This window comes from Lepidothrix coronata, unplaced genomic scaffold (assembly GCF_001604755.1).
Source record: "Lepidothrix coronata isolate B3197 unplaced genomic scaffold, Lepidothrix_coronata-1.0 Scaffold277, whole genome shotgun sequence".
Classification (NCBI taxonomy): Eukaryota; Metazoa; Chordata; class Aves; order Passeriformes; family Pipridae; genus Lepidothrix; species Lepidothrix coronata.
In genome coordinates, this window is record NW_016690457.1 from 84,887 (window position 1) to 108,545 (window position 23,659).

The following is a 23,659-nucleotide window of genomic DNA, read 5'->3' on the forward strand; positions in this document are numbered from 1 at the left end:
GAGCCTTTGTTTTTATTTTAATGAAAAATAATGGCTTTGGAAACTGGGGATTTAGGAAACTCCTTCCTGCATGTTCCAGCCCTTCCTTGGGACTGAAGTGGGGGGAATGGGGGCAGCACCCCAGCAGTGGGTGCTGTCAAGTGGGACGTTCCCACTCAGCCCTACAGGCAGGTAGGAGTTGGACCAGCTCAGGCACTCACTGGGATGTTCCAGAGGGCTCCGGGGGCTCTGAGGGGCTCACAGGTCTCTCAGGAGTTTTGAGGTCTCTCAGGAGATCCAGTTGTTCTGAGGGTCCTGGAGGCCCCAAGGGGCTTGGGTTGCTCTTGGGGGCCACTCAGGAGCTGACAGGGTGTCCCAGGAGTCCAGGGTGTTCCAAGGGTGTCCCAGAGGGCCCTGGGATGCTCTAAGGGGGATCAAAGTGCCCTGAGGGGTTTGGGGGGCTCCAAAAGGCTTGGGGTGCCTTGGGATGCTTCAAGGGGTCCAGGGCTTCCCAAGGGGCTCAGAGCGCTCTGAGGGCTGTGGGATTCCATGAAGGTCCCCAGGATGCCCTGAGGATTCAGGATGAGACTGCTTCAAAGCCCTGAGATGCTCCAAAGGGCCTGGGATGCCCTAAAAGCTCCAGGATGCTCAGAGGCCACTGGGATGCTCTAAGGCCCCGGGATACTCCAAGGCCCCCCAGGATGCTCCAAAGGCCCTGGGAATGCTCCAAAGACCCGAGGATGCTCTGACACCCCCTCCCCCCCCCCAGATGTTCCGAAGCCTCGGGATGCTCCAAGCCCTGGGGATGCTCCGAAGCTCCCGGGATGCTCCAGTCTCCCTCGGGCGCTGAGATGCGGAGTGGGTGGAATCACCCGGGAAAAACAGGCGGGGGGGGGGCACCGGGGCGGGGCCGGGTTCCGCCCCGCGGCCCCCGCTCTCCCTTCCGCACACTCCTTCCTCCCTCCCCCCCCGCCATCCTCCTCCTCCTCCTCCTCCTCCCCCCGCTCTCGCGACAGCTCCGCACAGAAAATGGCCCCGCGGCCGCCCCGCCGCTGATGCGCGACCCGGGCGGCGCCGCAGCCCCGGTACGGCCGGGGGGGACCGGGAGGGCCCAGGGGGAGCGCCTGGCACTGGGGGGACCGGGGCAACAAGGGGTGACGGGGGGCGGCACCGGGAGGGGAGCACCGATATTGGGGGTTCACCGGTATCGGGGCATGTACCGGTACATGGGGGGTGTACCGGTATATGGGGGGTGCACCGGTATGGGGAGTGTGCCGGTATCGGGGGTGGAGCGGCACAGAGGGGATGTAGAGGCACCGGGGGTTGACCGGCACCGGTGGATATGCCGATATCGGGGGGTGTACCGGCACCGGGGGGGAGCACCGGACACCGGTCCCCCGGGGGGCTGGGGTCGGCAGGGAACCGAGCGGGGGGGCGGCACCGGGAAAGGAGCACCAGCACCGGTGTCGGGGGATGTACTGGCAGCGGGGGTACCGGCACAGGGGGGCTGTAGCGGCACCGGGAGTGGACCGGCACACAGCGGGTGTACCGGTATTGGGGGCTGTGCTGGCACCGCCGATTGTGATGTACCGGCACCGGGAGCTGTCCTGGCGCCTGGGACAGTATCGGCACCGGGGATATACCGGCACGGGGGGTGCACAGGCAGCGCGGGCTTTACCGGGCACCGGGGTTAGAGCAGCACCGGGAATGTACCGGCGATGGGGAGAGAGGTACCAGTACGTGAGGTGTACCCCGGCGTGGAGGCTGTACCGACACCAGGGGCTGTGCTGACACTGGGCATGTACTGGGGAGGTACCAGTAAATGGGGTGGACCAGCACTGGAAACCTGCTCCTGAATGGAGCTGAGACCTGACCAGGTGGGTACCAGCCATGGGGCTGCTGCCCACGCGGGCTCCAGATCCGTGGGGGTGCTTCCCGTGGCTCTGCTACCCCCAGGACTAGTAGCCATGGCTGCCCATGGGGGGCTACAGAAACCACTGCCCATGAGGGGCTACCCAATGGGGCTGGAACCCATGGGGTTACCTGTGGGGCTGGTAGCCCAGGGACAGCTGGCCAAGGAAGCCACTAGTCCCAGGTCTTTGCAGGCTGGTGTGGCCCGTGGGAGCACCAGGGTGCCCCAGGTATCCCAGGATGCACCTGCTGGGATCTCCCCATGGTCACTCTACACTCCCACTCCCATGGGAGCTGCTTTGTTGCTGTCAGAGACGGGGGATGCCGCTGCTGGAGCAAGGGGGCTCTTGGCCTTGGCTGTGCTGTTAACTTGGCTGGGGCCAGCCAGAGCTGCTGCTCAGGAACAGCTTTATCCAGGCTCAGGGATGAAGCTTCAAACTCCCCAGGTGGCTCCCGAAGGGAAAGAGGTTTTTTTCCAGCTGCAGAGCTGATGTAGCTGTGGGTGGATCAGCCAGCCATGGGCAGGCAGGTAAAGGTGGGCACCAGGATGGTGTGGGGGCAGGGGGGAATGGCAGCAGGGCTCTTCCCCATTCAGTGGCTTGGAGCAAGCTGGGGAGATGAAGCAAGCTGGGGGGGGGATGGCAGGGACCCCTGGGCTGTCCAGAGCAGCTTTGCAGGAAGAAAGGCCTCAGCTGAGCTGCCCCCACATCCACCACAGGGACGTGGCACCGAGGCCACGCTGAGACTCAGCACTCACCCCCGTGGATGCCCATGCTGTCACTGGGTTCAGGGTGGGCTCCACAGGCTCTCCAGGCAGATTCTCAGAGTTGGAAAGCAGGGAAAACACTCTGGGAGATGTAAAACACCAAGGCAGAGGCTTTGCCCCAGCCCACACCGGGATTAGGGCACCCACGTCGTGTCGGGTATCGCAACACCACGAAAATACCCAGAGCTTTTTCCCCCCCACCAACACCCCAACTCTCTGAGGGCTCCTTGTGATATCTGAAGGCACCGGGAGGATTCACAATGTGTATTTTAATGTAGGACATGGGTTTGAACCCGGTGGTGGGGGCTGGTGGCACGGGCAGGAGCCGTTGCCGCTGGCACAGCCGGAGCTTCCTCCCTCCTCGCTCGCCGGCTGCGCGATCACATGAGCCCCTTGTTCCCAGCCTTTGTCTCGTAGGAGACGCTTGGGGAATCCTCCTCATCCTCATCCTCTGGCCTCAGAGCACACACAGAGATGCTCAAATCGGATTATTTGACCCGTTTATCCTCCCTGGGTGGGTTTATAGAAGTCTTGGGGATGTGGATAAACCCCCCTGGATCGTTGGAGGGAGATGAGCTGTATTAATTATTCACTGATTCAGCAACAGAGCCTGCTCGGGGTGACCAGCAGCTGCAAAGCCTCCTGCTCACCCTCATGGCTTAAAGGATTTTTTGAGATCCCTGTTCACTGCAGGGGTTGGAGTGAGGGGGTTTGGTGTCAGCGGGTTTTTGGGGAGACTGAACCTGTGACAGGAAAACCCTGGGAATAGTGACAGGTGGCTCTAGGATTTGGGTTTCCAGGGCAGGTTTGCACTGGTGTTGAGGGGGGTCAGATCTCTGAGGGAGTCATATCACTGAGAGAATCACATTTCTGGGGGCATCCCATCTCTGGGGGAATCATGTCTCTGGGGGAGTCACATCTCTGGTGGCCACAGGAGGTCACTAGGGACAGTGGCAGGTCAGCGGCTCCTGGACCAGAGTGTCGCTCTCAGGGTTGCAGAACAGAAGGTCCTGGAGGATGGGAAGTGTTGGCCACTGTCCCATGGGAGGTGACAAATGACAGCAAGATGATACAGGTGCCACCTGCTCCCCAAAAACCCATCCCTGGGCCGAGCCCAGCGCGATGCTGCAGTGCCACCGTTGTGTCCTCTGTGTCCATCCTGCCTGGCCTCATGGGATCTGCCCATAGCATCTGCTCAGGAGGCATTTTCCCAGTGGAAAAAAATCAGCTTAAAATGCATCACTGGGGTATTGCCTGTAACGGGGAAATGGAGAGAGGCGTCAAAGAGGGAGAGGAGGGGGGTTCCAACGTCCAAAGGCACTGCTGGGTTTGACCCTGGAGCACCAGGAGCTCCCTGCCCAGGAGTTGACAGCCCTGCTGCGATGCTGCTGAGGAATAATTTCCTGGTTTCTTGGAAAAACTTCCTTGTGCTCCAACTGAGCTCCTGGTGCCATGGGTGTCCTGCTCCTTTAAATGGCTTTTCTGGCGGCCATCGGTGCCCTGGGGGCTGTCAATCCAGGCAGTGGCAGCCAGGATTGATCCAGAGCCAGTGATTCCAGCAGGGAAGCAGGAAGCTGGTTCACTGATCTCAAGGACTGACATTGCCAGGAAATGCTCCAGCAGCTCCGTAGCTCCAACACTTCGGGGGCAGACATCCCTGAGCAGGCAGACATAGTGCTGCCTCGACCCTTTTAGTGATTTCTGCCCCAGAAGAAGATTCCCAAGACTTTTTTTCCCAGCAAAAACTGCATTTCCCCCAATAAAACAAAGCTTCATCAAAGCTGCTGTGAAGTTTCTGCTCAGTGTTTACCCACAGTCACACAGAGATGAAGGATGGAGACGGAGCATCCCCTCCAGCCAGGGCTGGATTTCCCCTCCTGGGACATGATCAGCCCCAGTCTTGTCCCACATTCTCTGCTCCATGGCCAACTGATCCCGGCCTCGGTGCTGATTCCATCCCAAAGCCACCGAGCTGAGAAAACAACAACAAAAAAAGCAACACAACCCCCAGAAAAAGCCTGGAGCCTGGGGGCAGCCACAGGAATAATCCCACACAGATTCTCCCCACTCTGATTTGTTGCCCGCTGGGCTGCAGTCCCAGTGTGCTGGGTGCTGCAGGAACAGCTGCTGAGCCTGGCTTGGCCAGGCTGAGCCCTGCTGGGTGAGACCCCCCCGGAGCTGAAAGCTGGGAGAATGCCTCTGGAGCAGATGATAGCGGGAAGGTCTGGCAAGGCTGGGAGGGATGGGATGCACCATCCAGAAGAGCTGATCCCCAGGGAGATGTTTCCTTCAGGAGTCATTGAGCTCTTGGGGAAATATTGACCTTCTAAATAATGGCCAATGTGCTCGTGGCAGCCACTCCACAGCCTCAGCACTGATGATATTATTATTATTATTATTATTATTATTACTATTATTATCATCATCAGCTTTATTATCATTATCAGCATTTTTACCATTTTTATTATTATTATTTTATAATTTTGTCATTATTTTCATCATTGCTTATTATTTATTAACACTGTCGTTATTACCATTATTATTATTTCCTTTTTCACTTCAACATTAAGACACTATTCAGAAATCTCCCAAAGTGGGGGCTTTTTTTGGATCCTTCTCACTGGGAATTAGTGTTTGGCTTTTCCATGTTGAAGCCTCGTGCCAAGGTGTGCTGAGGCCAAGCCAATATAATTTTGGTGACCAGGAACTGTCCCCACATGCCAAACAGCATCTCCTGGTCATGCAGTGGAACCTGCTGCTCCCCTTGGCTGGAAAACCCTTTGGAACTGTGGGAGGAGCATCCAGTGAGATCCCCCAGCCCAGCTGGGAGCAGGGAGGGGCTGAAGCAGCTCCAGCAATCCCTTCAGCCATGCCTTGGCCTGTAGTTTGGGAGGAATTTTTGGATATACAGATGCCATGGGCTGGGAACAAAGCAGGATCCTGGTAATGCCTGGAGGGGGCTGTGCAGCCGAGGGGGCCTTTGGGGCCTTTGTGGATCACCCTGGGGTGGGGTGGGAGAAGCAGGAGGGGACAATGAAGCTCCGAGTCCAAAGCCCCCCCAAGCAGAGACACTTCCAAGGCTCCTTGAAGCTGGGATCTCCCGCTGGCTTGGTCCCCAGGGTGGGAGGTCTGGTCTCAAGGCCACAGATCACTGAGGGGAGGAGGAGGAGAATCTGACCTCTCGCCCTTGCTCTCGGTGCAGCATCATCAGGAGGAGCCTCCGTGGGCACATCCCTCACCCTGTGCCCTGCACCGCCAGGCCATGAAGACAGAGAAGGACGAGGCTGTGCCCACCTTCTCCCTGAGGGGTAAATACGGTGGAGAGGGGACAGGTGAGTCCCCTGTACCACGGGGTAGGGGGTGGGGAGAGGAGTCAGGGCAGGAGCAGGAGGAGAAGCCTTTGGTCCCGTTGCTGTGAGGTCTCTTTGGCCACATCCTGCCCCAGAGGTGGCTGGGAGCGCCATGGGGATGTGCACAGGTGTGCATGGATGTGCTTGGATATGCACAGGTGTACAGGGGAGGTACAGGATTCTTCGGGTGTCCTGTGCAGGGCCAGGAGTTGGACTCGGTGATCCTGGTGGGTGCCTTCCAACTCACCCTATTCTGTGATTCTATGAGTGTGCAGGGATGGCCCAGGTGTGCAGGGATGGGCCCAGGTGAACACTTGGCATCACCCAGTGTGTCCCAGTCACCACCAGGCTTCACCTTCACATCAACAACTTTTCCTGCAGGAAAGCCCCTCCCAGCTCTCACACCCTGGAGGGCTCCAGCCCCTCCAGCCACACCTCCCATACCCTCCATTGGCAGCCCCCCTATTTTTGAGGGAGGGAGGAGGGCAGAGGGAGGTGGTTGGGCAGGGCCGAGCCTTGTCACTGTCTCATGGTCTCTCCCCACAGGCTGCAGCGAGGTGGCTCTGCCCGGTGCCCCGATGTTGATGGCCGGAGGGACCCCAGCCCAGGACCTGCGGCCCTTGAAGCGCAGACCTGTCCCAGGTGAGCCCCAGCCCTGCCCCGGGGAGGGAACAGTGACAACCAGGGCAGGAACGAGGCCAACGGATCTGTCTCCTTCCAGGGAAGCACTACCAGTGCTCGAGCTACGGCTGCAAACTGGCCTTCCCCAGCATGCAGGAGCTGATGGACCACCTGAAGGTCCACTACAGACCCACACAGTCCCTCGAGGGTAAGGCCAGGACACCCCACATGCCCCTTTTTTTGTCTGGGAGGGGGCAGAGCGGGGCTCGAAGCAGAGGCAGCACAGGTGGTGGTGCTGGTACCTCTAGGAGATGGGAGTTGAGGGTGGTGTGGGAAGTGCTGCAGACCCACCAGTGGGGCTGTTCCCAGCTGGGATGTTGCTGAATCTCTACCTCTGAATTGCTTCACTCAGGCAAAACCTTCCACTGTCCCACGCTGGGCTGCACCGAGACCTTCCCCAGCATGCAGGACCTCATGGCCCACATGAAGGTGCACTACAAGCCAAACCGCTACTTCAAGTGAGTCCCTCTGGTCCCTGTCCCCATCCCACTTCCTCCCTGGGGGGCACCTGGCTGATCCCAGAGAGCCCTGAGCACGTGGGGTCCCACATCCACAGACCCCGATCCCAGCGGCAGCCCCCGGGGTTGGAATGGGGGTGGTGTGGAGGGATCGTCGTGGGGGTGATGTGGAGGGAGCACCACCACTGAGGGTGCCTCCCCAACCCCCCCCCCAGGTGTGAGAACTGCCTGCTGCGCTTCCGGACACACCGCTCCCTCTTCAAGCACCTGCACGTCTGCTCCGACAGCGCCAGCAGCCCCGCACCGCCCCCCAGAGCCGACAAGCCCCTCCTGCCTCCTGCTACCTCCGCCGTGGACAAGGAGCCCCCGGCCAAGCCGCACACCGAGGGGCTCCCCAAGCTCCCGAGTGCTCTCCCACGGCCCCTGGAGAAGGAAGCCCTCCTGCCCGGCGCGGACTCTGCCGCGGCGCCGGCCGCGCTGCCCACCAGCCTGCCCGAGCTGCCCGGCTCGCTCGAGGCGCTGCCGCTGGTGCCGCCGGCCCCGCACCCCTTCCCGCTGCTGGAGCCCGGCCTTTTCGGCCCTTCGTCCTTGACTCGGTTCTCGGGGCCACCCCCGTCCTCGATGCCGGGGCCGTTCCTGTCCTACGTGCCCCCCTCGCCCTACGCGCTGCCCCAGCCCCCGGCGCAGCACCGCCTGCGGCCCTTCCTGCCGGGCCACGGCCCCGCCGTGTCCAACGCCGTCTGGAAGAAAAGCCAAGGTGAGCGTTCGGGCAAAAAAAACCAACTTCTGCTCCCGCCTTCACCAGCAGCTCTCCCCGGAGGAGGACCCGCCGCCGCCCAGCCGAGGATCCATCCCCCTCCTCCGGAGCCGCCCCGGCCCGCCCCCCAAGCCCCGTCCCATCTCCTCCGCCCCCTCCATCCATGTTCAATTGGGACAAAGCACCGGCGACCACCAGAAAAAACGCCTCCAAATTTTCCCGGCCCTGCTGCTCCCCGGCGTGCTGGGGGTGCGAGGCGGGGGGGCCAGGCCAGGCCTGCCCTCCCACGTGTCCCCCCACCCCAGGGAGGGGAGGACCTAATGTTTGTCTTGCCCCTCGATTCCCTCCGCAGGTGTGAGTGTCAGCCCACTCCTCCCATGCTTTGGCTCAGGAGTGACTCCAGGTTAGTTTGGCACCTACTGATTGGGGGCTGCTTTCTGTCACCGGGGGGGGTTTGGGGGCGGCGGGGGGGCCACAGGGGGATGGGAGAAGCCCCACGGGGCACCACGGTGCTCCAGGGAGAGCAGAGGGGGAGGGCAGGCTCCCTCATTGTTTTTGGGAGCCACACAGAGAGGGAATGTGGCCCAGGTAGGCTCGGAGGCAGAGGGGTCGCTGGCTGTGCCCCCCCAAAGCCCCCCAGCCTTGTCCTGAGGGCAGAAGCAGCAGGATGAGGAGCAGCAGCAGCTCCGTGGGCTCCAGTCCCCCCAGTCCGGAGGCCAAACTGGAACCCTTTGCTCCGTGTGGCACGGAGAGAAGACACACAAGGGGAGGTCGTGCCCGGGGGGCACAGCCTCGCTCCCTGCTCCCAGATTTGAGGTCCCTCCCTCGGGAAGGGAACCCCCCGTGCATGTAGGGCTGGGAGCCCCCGGCCCATCCGAGCCCCCCACGGCACCCGGGAACGGCCGCTGGGGGTGATCCCTGTGCTTCCCTGCCCGCCCGTCCTTGCAGGGCACTCCTCCAACAGCCGCATCGTGTGGGAGCACACGCGGGGCCGCTACTCCTGCACCCAGTGCCCCTTCTCGGCCGCCTCCCGCGAGGAGATGACCCTGCACATCGAGGACCACCGCAAGAACCCCCCGCCCGGGCGCCTGGACGCCGAGATGGGTACGGGGGGGACCCCGAACTGCCGGGATGCTCGCGGGAATGGGGTCAGTCTGTCCCGCAGGGATAACGCGGATCCTCCTCCGTCTGTCCTGGCGGGGGATGACCGGCCCTGGGGTGGATCCTGGGCTGCAGCTTCTGCCCCCGCCCCAGCCTGTTGCAATGCCCCGGGGTGGGGGGGTCCATGTGCCCTCTCTGTGCCCTCTAGCCCCTGGTCCCCCCCAGCCCATAGGAATGTCCCTGGTGGGGGCAATAAATGACCTGGAGAGGTCTGCGTGCCCTCCCAGTGCCCTCGTTCCCTGTGCCCCCTCTCCTGCAGTAACGCCTCTGGCGTTTTGTGTGCCCCCCAGCCCTTTGCCCCCCAGCCCGCATCAATGACCTGGAGGGGTCTGTGTGCCCTCCCAGTGCCCCCCAGCCTCTGCAATGCCCTGGGGAGTGCCATGTTTCCTCCCTGCAGCCCCCAGCCCCCGAGCCCCTGGGTATGAGGGACTCCACAGTGCTGACAGCTCTCCCCCCTCTCCCTGCAGATTTCGGGGTGGGTCTCGCCTCCTTCCACGCCAAGATGACGCCGGAGATGGAGAACTCCCTGTACTCCCAGCTCTGATGCCCCGGCTCTCACGGGACTGCTCCTGCTCCTGCTCCTGCTCCTGCTCCTGCTCCTCCCCATCCCTCCCCCCGAGCCGGGCAGGGGGCACCGCCCAGCCCCTGCCACTGGGCTGGGACAGGGATCCCTCCCTGGGCACCGGGAGCACCCCCAGCCCAGCCCGGGGTGCCAGAAGGACGGGTGTTTCCTCTGGAATTTTCTCCCCTCCCTTTTATTTTCGGAAACTCTTAAGCACCCGAACCCCCTCGTTCTCCCTCCCCCTAAAGGTTTCGTTGCTTCAGCCCCCGTGGCTCTGGTAGGAGCCGAGTAGGTTGCTCAGGAGTTAGTGGACTTCTCTGGAATGAAACCTCGGAATAATAAATGGGAATTGTACAGGAGTGGTGGCCGGGAGAGGCTCTGTCAGTGCCTGTGGTGGCTGGGGTGAGGGGGGAGTGGGGCCACCCCTAAGGATGCCCCCCCAAAACTAAAGGCGAGGAGATGGGGGAATTCAGGGAAGTCTGTGTGTCACTCTGCTCTGGGCAGGTCTGGGGAAGAGGAGGGTTTGAGGAAGGTTTGAGGGGGACAGATCCCCCTCAGATCTGTCAGCACATTGCAGACCACGAAGGGCTCCTGAGAAGCAGAGCTGGAGCTTCTGCCAGCTGCACCCAGCACCCAAAATGGGCACCCAAACCAAGGTGGGACCCCAGCCCCCTACCAGCCTCGGTGCACAGGCAGAGGTGCCAAGAAAAGGGCATGGACAACCTTTGGGGTGGAGTAGGGCCCCTGTGCCCGACCCTGAGGGGGCTGCACCCCCTGTGGGAGCCGAGCGGCCGCACATTCCCAGCCCGGGGCTCCCCAGGTCCTGCTTTGCCTGATCCCATCCCAGCAGGGTGAAAAGTTTGCTCCAAACTGGTTTGGGGAAGGCGTGCTGGGACATGCTGGGACGTGCTGGTGCCCACACTGGCCCTGGGATGGGAGTCATGGGAGCACCGGCACCCCCTGCTCTGCACCCCGGGGTCGGGGGCTGCTCCAGCCCCAGGAGGGGACACAGCCCTGGGATAGGCCTCAGGGGGTCCCCTTGGCCAGGCTGGAGATCCCTTCCTCCTGCTGGGATCCCTGCACATGGAGAGCAGCACCTTGGGATGCCCTAGCTCTCTCCTGCTGTCACCCCTGTATTGGGTGGGGTCATGGCATGGAGGTCTGTGCCCCTGTACCCTCCCCAGTCCAGCACAGACCCTCCCTCACCCCAGTCCTAAGCAGGAGGGTGGACATACTGAAGTGTCCCTCAGCTGTAGCCCTGGCTGCTGAGACCCGACAGAGCGACAACTCATCACAGAGCCGGTGCAGGATCAGAGCCCTGGCGAGGGGAGGGACCTCCCAGCCCCCAGAGTGGGGGGCACTGTGGCACTGCCACAGCTCCCTGCGGGCACAGGCAGCTTCCCTGGCCCCCCAGCCCACCCTGCCCTACTGAACCCCACATTCCTCCTCCAGGGCAGGTGCCCACCCCAAAAGGCAGCAGTGGGACCATTCCCAACCTGTCCCTGATCCTGATACAGCTACAGCCACCTCCGAGGGCAGAGAGGGCGGGTTCTGCAGACACATCCCTGCTGGGACCCACTATGAGCACTCCTGGCTGTTCCCATGGCAGAGGCAGCCAAGACAACCCCCACTGCAATGGATTTTTAAAAACTGAAGTCTTTATTAAAGTTTTATCCAAATTTTGTAACAAAAGATACAAAAGGGCTGGAGATCCTTATTTCTGGGACTAGTCTGACCAATCAAAACCTGACAGTTACTAGGCTAATATAAAATCCATACAATCTGCTAAAAATGCAGGGAAAAAAAAATTAGAACTGCTGCTCTGACATTTCTTTTTTTAAAAGTTCCTTAAAACATTTATAAGTTACTCAGTTTGCATTTTACAGGATTAGTTCTCCGAATGGTTACAGCGACTGTACAATGCAAGAGACAACAGCGAGAACAAAGAGCAACGGGATGTGCTGCAACACACACCACTCCTCTGAGGGAAGAAGGGCTGGAGTCTCGGGATGGCCCGGAGCACCCACCGGGAATGCCACAAAGTGCCAGTGCATGTCTGCACCCGTGGGAGCCCCGACAGCAGGACAGCAGTGACCCCCACCCCCCCCAGCACCCAGCAGGGACCCCCCCGGGTGCCAAAGGGCCAGTTCTCCCAAGGGATGTGCTGGCTGGACACCTCCAGGAACAGGGAAGGTGGGAATGGGGTTGGGAACGCTCCTGGCTGGATCCCCCAAATCCTCCTTCCAGCGCCTGTGGGGTGAAGGGACACAGGCCCCACTGAGGGGAGAGCTGGGATTCTGCTCCGTGCTGGGAAGGGAGGAGGAGGATGCAATGCCAGGCTGTCCAGAGCTGGCACTGGCTGGCAGAAGGACCCTGAGAATTCACAGGCTAACACGGTCTCCGGGGAATGCCGAGTTAGGAGCATCACAGTGATAGTGGCTGTTCTGTACAGTGAGAAATGGAGTCTGATGGAAGTGCAGTATCCCTTCACCTGGATTTCCTATCCCTTCCCAAAGGCTGCCCTGGAGGAGCCTCACCACGGCAAAGGCAAAAACCTGACCCACCTGGATATCCAAGTGATGGTTTTTAGGTGGCCACTGGGAAAAATATTCCAGTTTATCAAATAAAATAGGAAAGCAAGTGCAGGGCTACTGCAAGGTGCATGGTCAGAGGTACCAGGTCATGCAAGCAGCCCCCCCTCCCCTCCCCAAAACCCCACATCCCCAGCACTAAAGCATCTTCAAGCATGTCCAGAGATCACATCACCATGATTTCAGATCAGACACCCTCAGGGATCATTTTCACTTCGAGTCCACGGAGATGAACCAGATTCTCCACCCAAGGTGGCTCAAGAGTCTTCAGAGAGCTGGTCTGAGGGATGGCAAAGACCTTCAGTGCTGGCTGGGTGTGAGCTGGAGCTCTGGATCCAGTGTGGCACAGCTGATTTGGGACACAAAGATACCCTAAGGAGGAGATTTTTTTTCTCTTTTTTTTTTTTTTCTTTTGGATTTTTTGTTCTTTTTTTTTTTTTTTTTTTTTTTTTTTTGCAAGCTGCTGCACAAACCACCGAACGGAGAAAAGCCTTTGGTCATGAGATAACTTGTGAGAAAAAGTGAGCCTTGTATGGAAGATTCCCCTGAATGCCTACAGTATTCTAAATCTTAAAAAAATATATTGTGGACGCTGCAGCCATACAAAGGGGGGAGGAGGAGGAGTGGGAGATGGGGATTTACAGTCTCACATAGACACAACGGGGAGGTTTAAGACAAGCACAGTCAGAGTCTGTAAAACTGATTGGCTCGCTGGGCTCAGTCATCCTCATCGTCCTCTTCGTCCTCTGGGTCTTCCTCTCCTTCATCCTCTAGACTTCGTTTTCTCTTCTGCCCACACGGATGGTCTGCAAAGAGAGGCCAAGGGTGAAGTTCTGCCCAGCCCTGGGGAACAGCAGCTGAGCTGTGGCCTCACAAGGCACATCTGGGAGCAAAACCAGCACCATTCCAGAGCAGAGATCCACTCTACCCTGCTCCTCGTGGCACATGGAAAAGCCTGGGATAGCAGCAGACATGAACTACTTTCTGTGCCCTCTGAGCATCCCATATTTCAACAGCTGCTGGAAAAGGGGTTATTTTTGTTGAGGACCCTCAAAAACGCAGCATCTGCAGAATTCAGTCATTTCTAACCAAGTTCACATGCCCTGTGCTGGACACTGGTGGGGCCTCAAATCCTGGGGACAGTTCTGGGCCCCTCAGGACAAGAAGGACCTTGAGGGGCTGGAGCGTGTGCAGGGAAGGGGCTGGAGCACCAGGAGCAGCTGAGGGAGCTGGGGGGGCTCATCCTGGAGAAAAGGAGGCTCAGGGGGGACCTTCTGGCTCTGCAACCCCCTGACAGGAGGAGGGAGCTGGGGGGGGTCAGGCTCTGCTGCCAGGGAACAAGGGACAGGAGGAAAGGGAACAGACTCAAGTTGTGCCAGAGGAGGTTTGGGTTGGATATTAGCGAAAATTCCTTCACGGGAAGGGTGGTCAGACACTGGCACAGGCTGCCCAGGGCAGTGGTGGAGTCGTCATCTGGAAGTGTTCAAAAACATGTGAATGTGGCACTTAGGGACATGGTTTAGAGGTGAACACGGTGGTGTTGGTCTTGATATTAACAGGGATTTCCCAACCTTAACATTCCATGAGTCATCCAAGATCGTTGGAATTCACACCAGCCACAACATTCTATCAACATTCATTTGGGTGTTTATATTTGTTAAAACCAGAGGAGTCTGGACCCAAGAAGCTCAGGTCTGCAGCTGAACTGGTTTTCTAGGCAATCTGCCTCAAATATTTGGCAGAATTATCCAGAATGGTTGGAATTAGGAGGTACTGAAACCTGTTTTCCGTCCCCTTTGTGACCCTTGGTGATGACACTACTCAACATCAGCTTGGGCAGAAAAGCTGCAGCAACAACAGCCCTGCACTGAGGCTTGGGGAGCTCTAAAAACACCAAATATTTGTTGAGGCAGCTTTGGTAAGAAATTGGTTTGTTAGGATTCAACTCACCATCTTCAGCTTCATCCTCTTCATCCTCCTCACCATCTTCCTCCTCATCTTCCTCCTGGAGTTAAAACAAGGTATTTTGTTGCAAGAACCACAACTCCCTGAGCTGTAACTCCACAGCAATCTCTGCTCCCACCCCACTGAAGCCTCAAGGTGCTAGGGAGAAGCTGTTGGTTCCCAAATAGCTCCTCAATCCCTATGGATGGGGCTGCATGGCTTCATCACTTGGGGCCATGGGAAGTACCAGGACAAGCCTGAACTGGAAAACTCTGTGGACCATGAGTCAAAAGGTACAGGGAAAAAGTCAGAGGGGATGGCAAGCTCCTCAGATCTGCCCTCAAAGTGACACCTGGGTCACCAGACAAGGGATAAATGCATGACCAAACAGCCCGGTGACAGAAAGCCTCACCTCATCATCTACTCCATCCTCCTCCTCTTCACCTTCCAGGTCATCATCTTCATCTTCTTCATCATCAATGACTTCTTCATCCAAATCATCTTCCTCTTCATCATCGTCCTCTTCCTCACCTTCTACCAAAAGGAGAGGGAGGGAAGCGTTCCAGTTCCCAAGTCCTCGCCATCCCCAGACACTCTGCTCACCCCTCAGTGCTGTGTGAGCAGCAGGCAGGGATCACACAGGATGAGGAGGGAGAACACCCCTGTCACCTCCCAGAAAATCCCATTCCCTCCCCAGCTTTCTGGAGGAGGGTATGTGGGTACCCAGACAGCCCCTATTCAGTGCTAATCAGTTATGGGGCAACGTGCTCATGCAGAAGCAGAAAGGGGGTTGTTCCCCAGCAAGAAAACCAAGAGGAGAGAAAATCCTCACCTTCCCCATTCTCATACTCATCTTCCAGTGCATCCCCATCTGCTTCAGGGTCTGAGTCAGGGGCTTCCTGCTCGTCAGCATCAAAGCCATCCAGGTAGGTGAGCTGGGGCAGGAGGGCGAACACGCTCTCCCGGTAGTTGATGAGCATCGTCACCTCGCAGTTGAAGAGGTCCAGACTGTGGAGGTTGGGCAGCTTTTTCTGCAAAAATCAATGCATTAACATTATTTACAACACTGTTTGGAGATCAGGCAGCCATGGGAGGACAGTGGCTCTGCCCCACGTGCTCCTCAGATACAGGGAAGTCGCTGCTCTTGCTATTTGTGGACAATTTCTTTCCAGCTCCTCTATTTCCCTTCCTTGGAGCCAACTCTGAAACCATCTGGAAATCTTTCTTTCTTCTGAACAGGCACGGAAAGCCAAGGAATCACTGAGCTGGACTCATTCTGCCCAAAATATCATGCAAAATACGCAAGAGCATAGCACAAGGAGAGCTGCAGCCTGAGTGCCCTCAGCACAGCCCAGCTCAGGCCATCCCACCAGGCACCAGGTCAAGGAAAGTAGGAGCAAAACAGTGCCAAATTCCTTCTGGAGGGGATGGATGGACCAAACAGCCAATGAGGCAAATGCCCCAAACCAGATCTTTCACGTATCCCTTAGGATCACATGACAGGAGCCTTCTTGGGGCAGTTCCGATGGAACCTCAGAGGTCTTTTCCAACCTAACTGACTCTGTGACTGGGAGCTCCTGCAATGCCGTGGCAGCAGGAGGGTCCCAGCCCAGCAGAATCTTTAGGCTGATGTGACAGATGCCCTGACTGGTGTCCAAGTACCTCATTCCATGACACCCCAGGTGCCACCTACCTCCAACTGCCTCCGACCCTCTCCCGGTCCTTTCCCAGATGGACACTGAGCATCCACAGTTTTACTCATCCAGCCCAATTTCACGCTTCTTTTAGCAACTGGCTGCTGGTTTTCCAGACTGAGGAGCCATTAACTATTAGCCCAGCCTCAAACTGGGCTCAAATCTGTCCCCATCAGAACCACGAAGTGCTGTTGGAACAGTTACCAAGACGTTGGATTCCTGCTGCACAGACCCAATTCCCCAAAGGAAACGTCATTCCTGAGATTCCAGCCTGGAATCTTCACTCACCAAGGGCTCCAGGGTATTGATGTCTTTGATCTTGTTGCCACTGAGATTCAAGTGTGTCAGGTTGGGAGTTTTCTCTGCTAGAACTTCAAGGCCACCAGAAATCCTGTTATCACTCAGCTCCAGCTGCCAGGGGGGAACATCACATGGTCACCGAGTGTTTCAGCTCGTGATGTGGGGAAGAACACTGCCCTAAGAACTGGGCCACAATGAGCACCCAAATTCCAGACCCCGCCACAGAGCAGCAGGTCAAGTTTTCCCTTGAAACCCGTTTCCTGCAGTGACACAGCACTGCCAGCCACCTCCATGCTCGTAGGTGCCCCAAAATCCAAAATATTTATGAAGCCTCTGACAGCAGCACAACAGCAAAAGGAAGAGAAGGAGGACACTCAACATCTAAAGAGCTCAGAAGCATCTTGTGCACTCAAATCTGACCCCTCTCACTTGCTCAAAGAGGAAAAAAGCAAAATTAAATGGCCTTTTCTTGGCGAATACAGGAAAAACAAGTGCCACCACAAGTCTCAGGGCAAGGACTGGTGGAGATGGGACCACAGGCCTTACTCACCTTCCGGAGCTTGTTGAGTTTGGGGAGGTTGGACACAGACAGCAGGTTGATGTTAATCATGCTGAGGAACTCCAGGTTCTCAAAGTCCGAGGAGAGACCAACCACCTTCCCATCCTCCGAGCGACAGTTATCCAAGACCAGCTCCTTCACCTGCAAACAGAGACACCCCCAGTGTTACCTCATCTGCCAAAGTGTCACCTGGGCTCTGTCAGGTGACATCAGGCTGTGCCTGAAGTTCCTCCTCACTCAGATCAAAGGGCACACAAGATCTTGGAGCCAAAGAACTGCAGTGAGGGCACAAGCTGAGAATCCCTCATTGTGGTGGGAGCTTCATCCTTTAATCACGAGCCACCAACACACGACAGCAGACCCACCAAGGACCCCTTGTCCATGAAGCAGCACCCAGGGTGGGACCACGAGTTCACATCAAAACACTCCATGCAGAAGCATCAATAAGCTTTCAGAGTCACGCTCCAGGCTTCACTAACGAGAGGCCAAACAAGGTCATCTGGTTTTGTCCCCTTCCATGTTCTCCCCCACACCACTGGGGTGCTGGAAAACCTGCCCCTGGAGGATCTGCTTCCCTGTGACAGTGTCCACATGAGGTGACAGGTTCCAACATCAGGCTCCTGCTGCAGGGCCACTGATGGCATCTAATGCTGTGCCCAGCACGGATCACACACAGAAACCATCGTTACCCAGGAACTCTGCACAAAAATCAACCTGTTTGGGCCACCAGGACCTTAAAGCACCAGCACAGAACTGCTCCCCACTAAACATCTGGGGGTAAAACATCCCTGGCACCCCTTTCCCCCCCAAAGTGTGGGAGAGTGATGCTCCAGCCCAAGCTCTCACAAGCCACTTCCAAAACCTGCTTTTACTCCACACATTCTTCACAGCAAGATGCAAAAATGAGCCTTGGCCAGAAGGCTCGTGGCGCTTTCCAAATTCCTCCTTCGCAGTGCTCCCATTTTACCTCCCCTGCTCACACCAGCCAACTATTAGGGAGTCATTTTAAATTCACTTTGCCTTCCTGGAGGCAGTTTGGGGGCTGCTGTGCCATCTTTGCCACAGGCACAGCATAAGCTCTGAACCAATTAATGCTTCAAACTCCCCAGGTGGCATCAGCTGGTCAGGGTTTGGAGTTGAGGCTCAGCCAGGAGTTTTGTAGCGGAGCATGTTTTGCTCCCAACACCCTGGAAGTCTCCAACTGAACCAAGACTGTCTCTGTGGCGGGTGTAAAGGCGGTCAAGGCCAGACCTGGGTGGCTCTTGTGTGGGCAGAGGTGATCCTAAACGTAATGAGGTTATCATGGAATGGTTTGGGTTGGAAGGGAACTTAAAGCCCATCCAGTCCCACCCCCTGCCATGAGCAGGGACACCTTCCACTAGCCCAGGTTGCTCCAAGCCCCGTCCAACCTGGCCTTGGACACTTCCAGGGATGGGGCAGCCACAGCTTCTCTGGGCAACCTGTGCCAGGGCCTCAGTGAAACTCTGAACTAACGTAGCGAAGACCAGGTTTAACCCAGGCCGGGCCCTGTCCTGATGGCCCAGGACGAGCCGCAGCAGGACAGGGCAGCGGGGAGGGCTTTGCTCCCGGGACACCCCGCTCTGACCCCGCTGGCTCTGCAATTCCCGGCTCACACCACCGGGACCAGCCGCCCGCAGCTCCTCTCGCTCAGCCCTTCCCGTCCCGCAAATCCCTTCTCCATCCACGAAGCCGCTCTAATCCCCACCCAAAGCTCCGCTCAAGGCCCCATTTCCTTCGTGTGCTCGGGGCTTTCGGAGCTGCCACGACACCCGAGTGTTCCGGGGCGAGACGGGACGGGCACGGCCCAGAGGGGCGGCCCGGGGAGATCCAGGGAAGGGCAGATCCAGGGAAAGGGCAGATCCAAGGAAGGGGAGGCCCGGGATTTGGAAAATCCAGGCGAAGGGGCGGCCCGGGAATCGGAAGATCCAGGGAAGAGGCAGCCTGGGCATGGGAAGACCAAGTGAAGAGGCGGCCCGGGAACGGAAAGATCACGGGAAGAGACGATCCAGGGGGAGGGAATATCCAGGGCAAGGCAAGAGCCGGGGGAAGGGAAGGCCCGGCCATGGGGCGGCCCCGCAGCGCCAGGCCCGGTCCGGGGCGGCCGCGCCGGCACTTTGAGGCTCATCCCCGGCAGCCCCTCCAGCCGTTCCCCGGGTAGGGGATCCCGCGGGGCTCCGGGATCCCGCGGGGCGCCGATCCCGGCGCGGGATCGAACATGGCCGAGCGCCGCCATGGCCGCGCGGTGCCTGCCCAGCCCCGGCGCGGCCGCTCCGCCGCGGCGGGCCCCGGCCCTGCCCTGCCCCGCTCCCCCGCCGTCCCCCCGCACCCCGGGCGCGGGCCGGGCCGTGCGGGGCCGTGCGGGTCCCGGGGCCGCGCGGGGCCGGCTGCGGGCGGGCCCCGCCGCGCACGTGCGCGCCGCCATGGCGGGGCCGCAACACGGCCGGGAGCGCTCCCGCCGCCGCGCCCCGCGCCCCCCGCCCCAAAAAACACCCGCCGGCAGCCCCGCGGGCCGCGCCGCTCCTCCCCACCGCCCCCACCCGCAGCACGTGGCGCCCAGTCCCCGCCGCGCGGTCCCCGTACCTCGCCCGGCTTCTTGTTGCGCAGCTCCAGCGTCAAGCGCTTCTCCATCTCCATGCTCCCCGCGCAGAGCCGCGCTCCGCTCCCGCCGCTACCGCTGCCGGTGGTGCCGCCGCTCCGGTCCCGGTGCCGCTCCCGCCCCCGCCCGGCGCAGGAAGAGGCGCCAACGGCAACAAAGGCGGGCGAGCGCCGCGCCCCCGGGCGGCCACCGCGGGAACTGCGACACGGGCACCGGCACAGCGACACCTGCGGGCCCCGCTCCGGGCCCGCGGGTTCGAGTCCCGCTGCGGCGGGGACGGCCCGCGACCGCATCGGTGTCACCCGGCACCGCCCCGCTGAACCCCGTACGGCACCGCCCCACCCGGCACCGCATCGCTGTGCCCGCCGTCACACCGCTGAGCCCGGCACCGCACAGCAGTCCCCGGCACCATAGTCTCATCTGCAGCACTGTGCTCCCGTCTCCAGAGCCACATTCCCATCCCCAGGCACCATGGTTACTTCTCCAGAATCATGTTCCCTTCCCCAGCACCATGTTCCCATCTCCAGAGCCACATTCTCGTCCCCAGGCACTGTGTTACAGTCTCAGCACCGTGTTCCTAATCCCAGACATGACAGTTCCGTCTCCAGCATCATGTCCCCATCCCCAGAGCCACATTCTCATTCTCAGACACCGTGGTTGCTTGTCTTTCTCTATCACCATGTTCCCATCTCCAGAGTCACATTCCCATCCCAAGCACCGTGGTCCCTTCTCTATTTTCACATTCCAGTCTCCAGAGCTACATTCCCATCCTCAAGCACGGTGTTCCCACCCCTCAGCACTGTGTTGCAGTCTCCAACACTGTGTTCCCATCCCCAGGCACCATGGTTCCTTCACTATCACCATGTTCCCATCTCCAGAGCCATGTTCTCAGCCGTAGGTACAATGGTTCCTTCTCTGTTTTCACAGTCCAGTCTACAGAGCCACATTCCTGTCCTCAAGCGCTGTGTTCCCATCCCCAGGCACTGTGTTGCACTCTCCAGCACCACATTCCCATCTCCAGAGCCATATTCCCACCCCCAGGCACCATGGTCCTTTCTCTGTTATCACATTCCAGTCTCCAGAGTCACATTCCCATCCTCAAGCACCGTGTTCCCATCCCCAGGTGCTCTCTACAGCTCCCTGTCAAGACCTTGTAGCCAGTGAGGCCTGATCTCTTCACCCAAGTAACCACCAACAGGACAAAGGAAATGGCCTCGAGTTGCACCAGGGGAGGTTTAGATGGAGATTAGAGAAAATTCCTTCATGGAAAGGGTGGTCAGGCACTGGCACAGGCTACCCAGGGCAGTGGTGGAGTCACTTCCCTGGAAGTGTTCAAATGGATGTGGCACTTGGGGATGTGGATTAGGGGTGGCCTTGGCAGTGTTGGGTTAATGGTTGGACCTGATGATTTCAAAGGGCTTTTCCAACCTCAACAATTCTCTGATCCTATGTTCCCAACCCCAGTGCCACATTCCCATCTCCATCCCCACATTCCCATCCCCAGCACCATGTTCCTATCCCTGGTGCCACATTCCCATCCCCATCCCCACGCTCCCATCCCCATCCCAGGTCCCCTCTCCCAGCCCAGCAGAGGCTGTTCCTGCCCATGGCTGATAAGGGCAGGGTGTTGGTCAGGCTCTTGGCTGAGGGAAGGACGAGATAACAGCAGGAACTCCCAGCACTGTGGGGCTGGGATGATGTTTTTCCCTTCTGGAACACACAGAGCTCTCCCTGGCCAGGCACAAACTCCAGAGCTGGGAATGCTGCTGCTGTCAGAGGGGCAGGAGAGGGTCAGCAGGGCAAGCACAGCCCGTGGCCCAGGCAGTGGCCTCGGGCCCAGCTGCCCTTAAAGGGTGTGATGGAGCTGGTTGGACTCGCCGAGGGCTCAGGAAGGTCCCCCACTATGACACCAGGCACAGGAGGAAAATTCCTGCAGGATGTGGGCACTGCTGCCTGCAACTTCATTAAAAATCAACGTAAAGAGCAGCCAGAGAAACTTCTCTGATCCACGACCAAGGCTCCAAATAAACAGGAACACGAGGGCCAGTGGGCCCAGCCCCGTCATCCTTCATTGTCTTCTCTGGCAGGAGGCCACAGGTCTGCCTTGTATGGGAGGAAATGGCTTTTCTGCTCCTCTGCTGGTCAATTTTGCCAGTTGGCTCCAACCAGTTTGCCAGTTGGCCTTGTTTGACTGGGAGAAGCAGAGTGAAGTGGTGACACTCAGAAGAGGGGTTCAAGCTCTGGAGGGACCAAACCCACTCTTTTAAGAGCAGATAAGGGATATCTCCACATAGAAAAATTGCCTTTAATGCATTTTTGGAACCCGTGACCTTCCTTGCTGACCATGGCTCGGTTTCTCCAGCCCAGCTCCATGTCAGAGAGCTCCCACACCAGTGTCCCCTCCTGGGTGTGCTCCTAAGGAGCCTCCCAAAATGCCCAGTGTGGAGCTGGGCAGAGGCAATGGAGGATCAGGTGTGTTTTGGGGGCACTGAAGGGGCAGGAGAGCAGCCCATGCCTGGGGTAAGAACATCCTCTTACTGCCCTGCCCAGGTCAGTCACATCCCCACAGGTGAAGCAGCAAGTGGGTCATTGATTATAATTGGAGATGATAATTGATGCTCATTGCAGGGGGGGTTGGACCAGGTAACCTTTAAAGGTCCCTTCCAACCCAAAACATTCTAGGATTTTATGCATATAAATTATTATATTATTATAATACAAAGTTAAATTTATAATTTCCTTTCATCCCATGAATCATGGGATGGTTTAGGTCGGAAAAGACCTGTAAAGATCATCGAGTCCAGCCATAAGGTCAAGGCCAGGTTGGATGGGACTTGGAGCAGCCTGATCTGGTGGAAGTTGTCCCTGCCCACGGAATTGGATGAGCTGTAAGGTCCCTTCCTACCCTAGCCATTTTGGGATTCTACGATCATCGAGTCCAATCGTAACTGGGACCCTCTTTTTCGGGGTGATCCCAAGCTCCTCTGGCCCTTTTTGGCTTCAGTCTGGAGGGAAAGCAGGTCCCGGGCCCCGAGGGGTCCCCTGATCCCCCTTCGGACACTCCCCCCCCGGCCGCAGCAGCAGCTCTCAGCCCCCGGGTAGCGCAGCTGGGAGATGAGCGCAGCGATCCCCCCTCGCTGATCTGCATTTGTTTTAAGGTTCTTTCATGTCCCCTTTGAGGCTCGTTTCCTGTCCTTTGTAGCAAACAATGGTGTGTCTCCCCCTTCCCGGCCCAGGCTGGTTTTATCTCCCCTCCCCTGGGCCGCCGCTCTCTCGGGAGCTGAGCTTTATGTTCACCTTCAAATAAAAACCCTGCTCTGGTTTCACCGAATTGATTTTAAAGCTGCGGCCGGGAGTGGATGTCTGGGAGATGTATTTGCGTGTTTGTTCCTTTCTCTGGTGGAAATCGGGCATCTAAAACTCCTAGGATACCTCTGGTCCCCCTTACCCCCCTGTATCACAGGTCCCCCCTTTTCCCCTGTACTCCTATCTCCTTTTCCCCCATGCCCTGAGTCTCCCCTCTTCCCCCGCACCCTGGGTCGCCCTTTTCCCCCCATATCCCAATGCCCCCTCTCTCCCCGGTCCCGTCACCCCCCTAGGTCCCCCGTCTACCCCTTTACCCCGATCCCACCTCTCTCCCCGAACCCTGATCCTCCCTTTCCCCTCATATCCCAATCCCCACTTTTCCCCGTATCCCAACCTCTGCTTCCCTCCCCTTACTCCAATTCCCCCTTCCTCTGTATCCTGATCGCCCTCTTCCCATGTACCCCAATCCCCCCTCTACCACCTCACCCTGATCCCCCCTTTCCCCTGGTAGCCCGGGTCCCACCTCTCCCCCTGTACCCCAATCCCCCTGTCCTCCCATATCCTAATCTCCCATCTCCCCATGTACCCCAATGCCCCCTTTCCCCCATACCCCAATTCTCCCTTCCCCCTCACCCTGATCTCCCCTTCCTCCATACCCTGATCCCACTTTCCCTATTTCCCCCAATCCCCCCTCATCCCTCGTAGCCCAATCCCCCCTCTCTCCCTGTACCCTGATCCTTCCTCTCCCCCACACCACGGGTACCCTCTCCCCATGTACCCCAATCCCCTCTTTCCCCATTTCCCCCAATTCCTCCTCTCCCTGGCATCTCGATTCCCCCTTTCCTCGTGTTCCCCAATTCCCCCTCTCTCCCTGTACCCCAATTTCCCCTTTCCCCTCGTACCCCAATCCTCCTCTCCTTCCATACCCCAACCCCCTTTTCCCCCCATACCGCAATCTTCCCCCCGCACTCCAAACCCCTTTCCCCCACACCCCGATCCCCTTTCTCCCACACCCCGATCCCC

General features: G+C 58.6%; 3 protein-coding genes across 12 annotated transcripts in view; 1 reads left to right on the forward strand and 2 right to left on the reverse strand.

Moving 5' to 3' along the window:
- The window catches only part of ACSBG2 (acyl-CoA synthetase bubblegum family member 2), a 196,344-nt gene that overhangs the window by 82,747 nt on the left and 89,938 nt on the right, over positions 1-23,659 (reverse strand). The window lies entirely within an intron of this gene.
- Positions 1,591-9,607, forward strand: ZNF414 (zinc finger protein 414). 2 transcript variants are annotated; one of them, XM_017836406.1, is made up of 9 exons: positions 1,591-1,709; positions 5,859-5,988; positions 6,553-6,648; positions 6,728-6,835; positions 7,040-7,145; positions 7,361-7,902; positions 8,255-8,305; positions 8,851-9,006; positions 9,531-9,607. In XM_017836406.1, the coding sequence occupies exons 1-9, from the start codon at positions 1,698-1,700 to the stop codon at positions 9,605-9,607; spliced, it is 1,278 nt and encodes a 425-aa protein (XP_017691895.1). In that variant the 5' UTR covers positions 1,591-1,697. The 2 variants fall into 2 exon arrangements, with proteins under 2 accessions (XP_017691895.1, XP_017691894.1); XM_017836405.1 differs by having other exon boundaries at positions 1,605-1,856.
- Positions 11,266-19,467, reverse strand: LOC108507984 (acidic leucine-rich nuclear phosphoprotein 32 family member B). Of its 2 annotated transcripts, none has more exons than XM_017836412.1 (7): positions 19,315-19,467; positions 16,705-16,854; positions 16,143-16,265; positions 14,993-15,191; positions 14,573-14,691; positions 14,167-14,221; positions 11,266-13,022 (listed from the first exon to the last, which is right to left on the reverse strand). In XM_017836412.1, the coding sequence occupies exons 1-7, from the start codon at positions 19,366-19,368 to the stop codon at positions 12,934-12,936; spliced, it is 789 nt and encodes a 262-aa protein (XP_017691901.1). In that variant the 5' UTR covers positions 19,369-19,467; the 3' UTR covers positions 11,266-12,933. The 2 variants fall into 2 exon arrangements, with proteins under 2 accessions (XP_017691901.1, XP_017691899.1); XM_017836410.1 differs by having other exon boundaries at positions 14,573-14,694.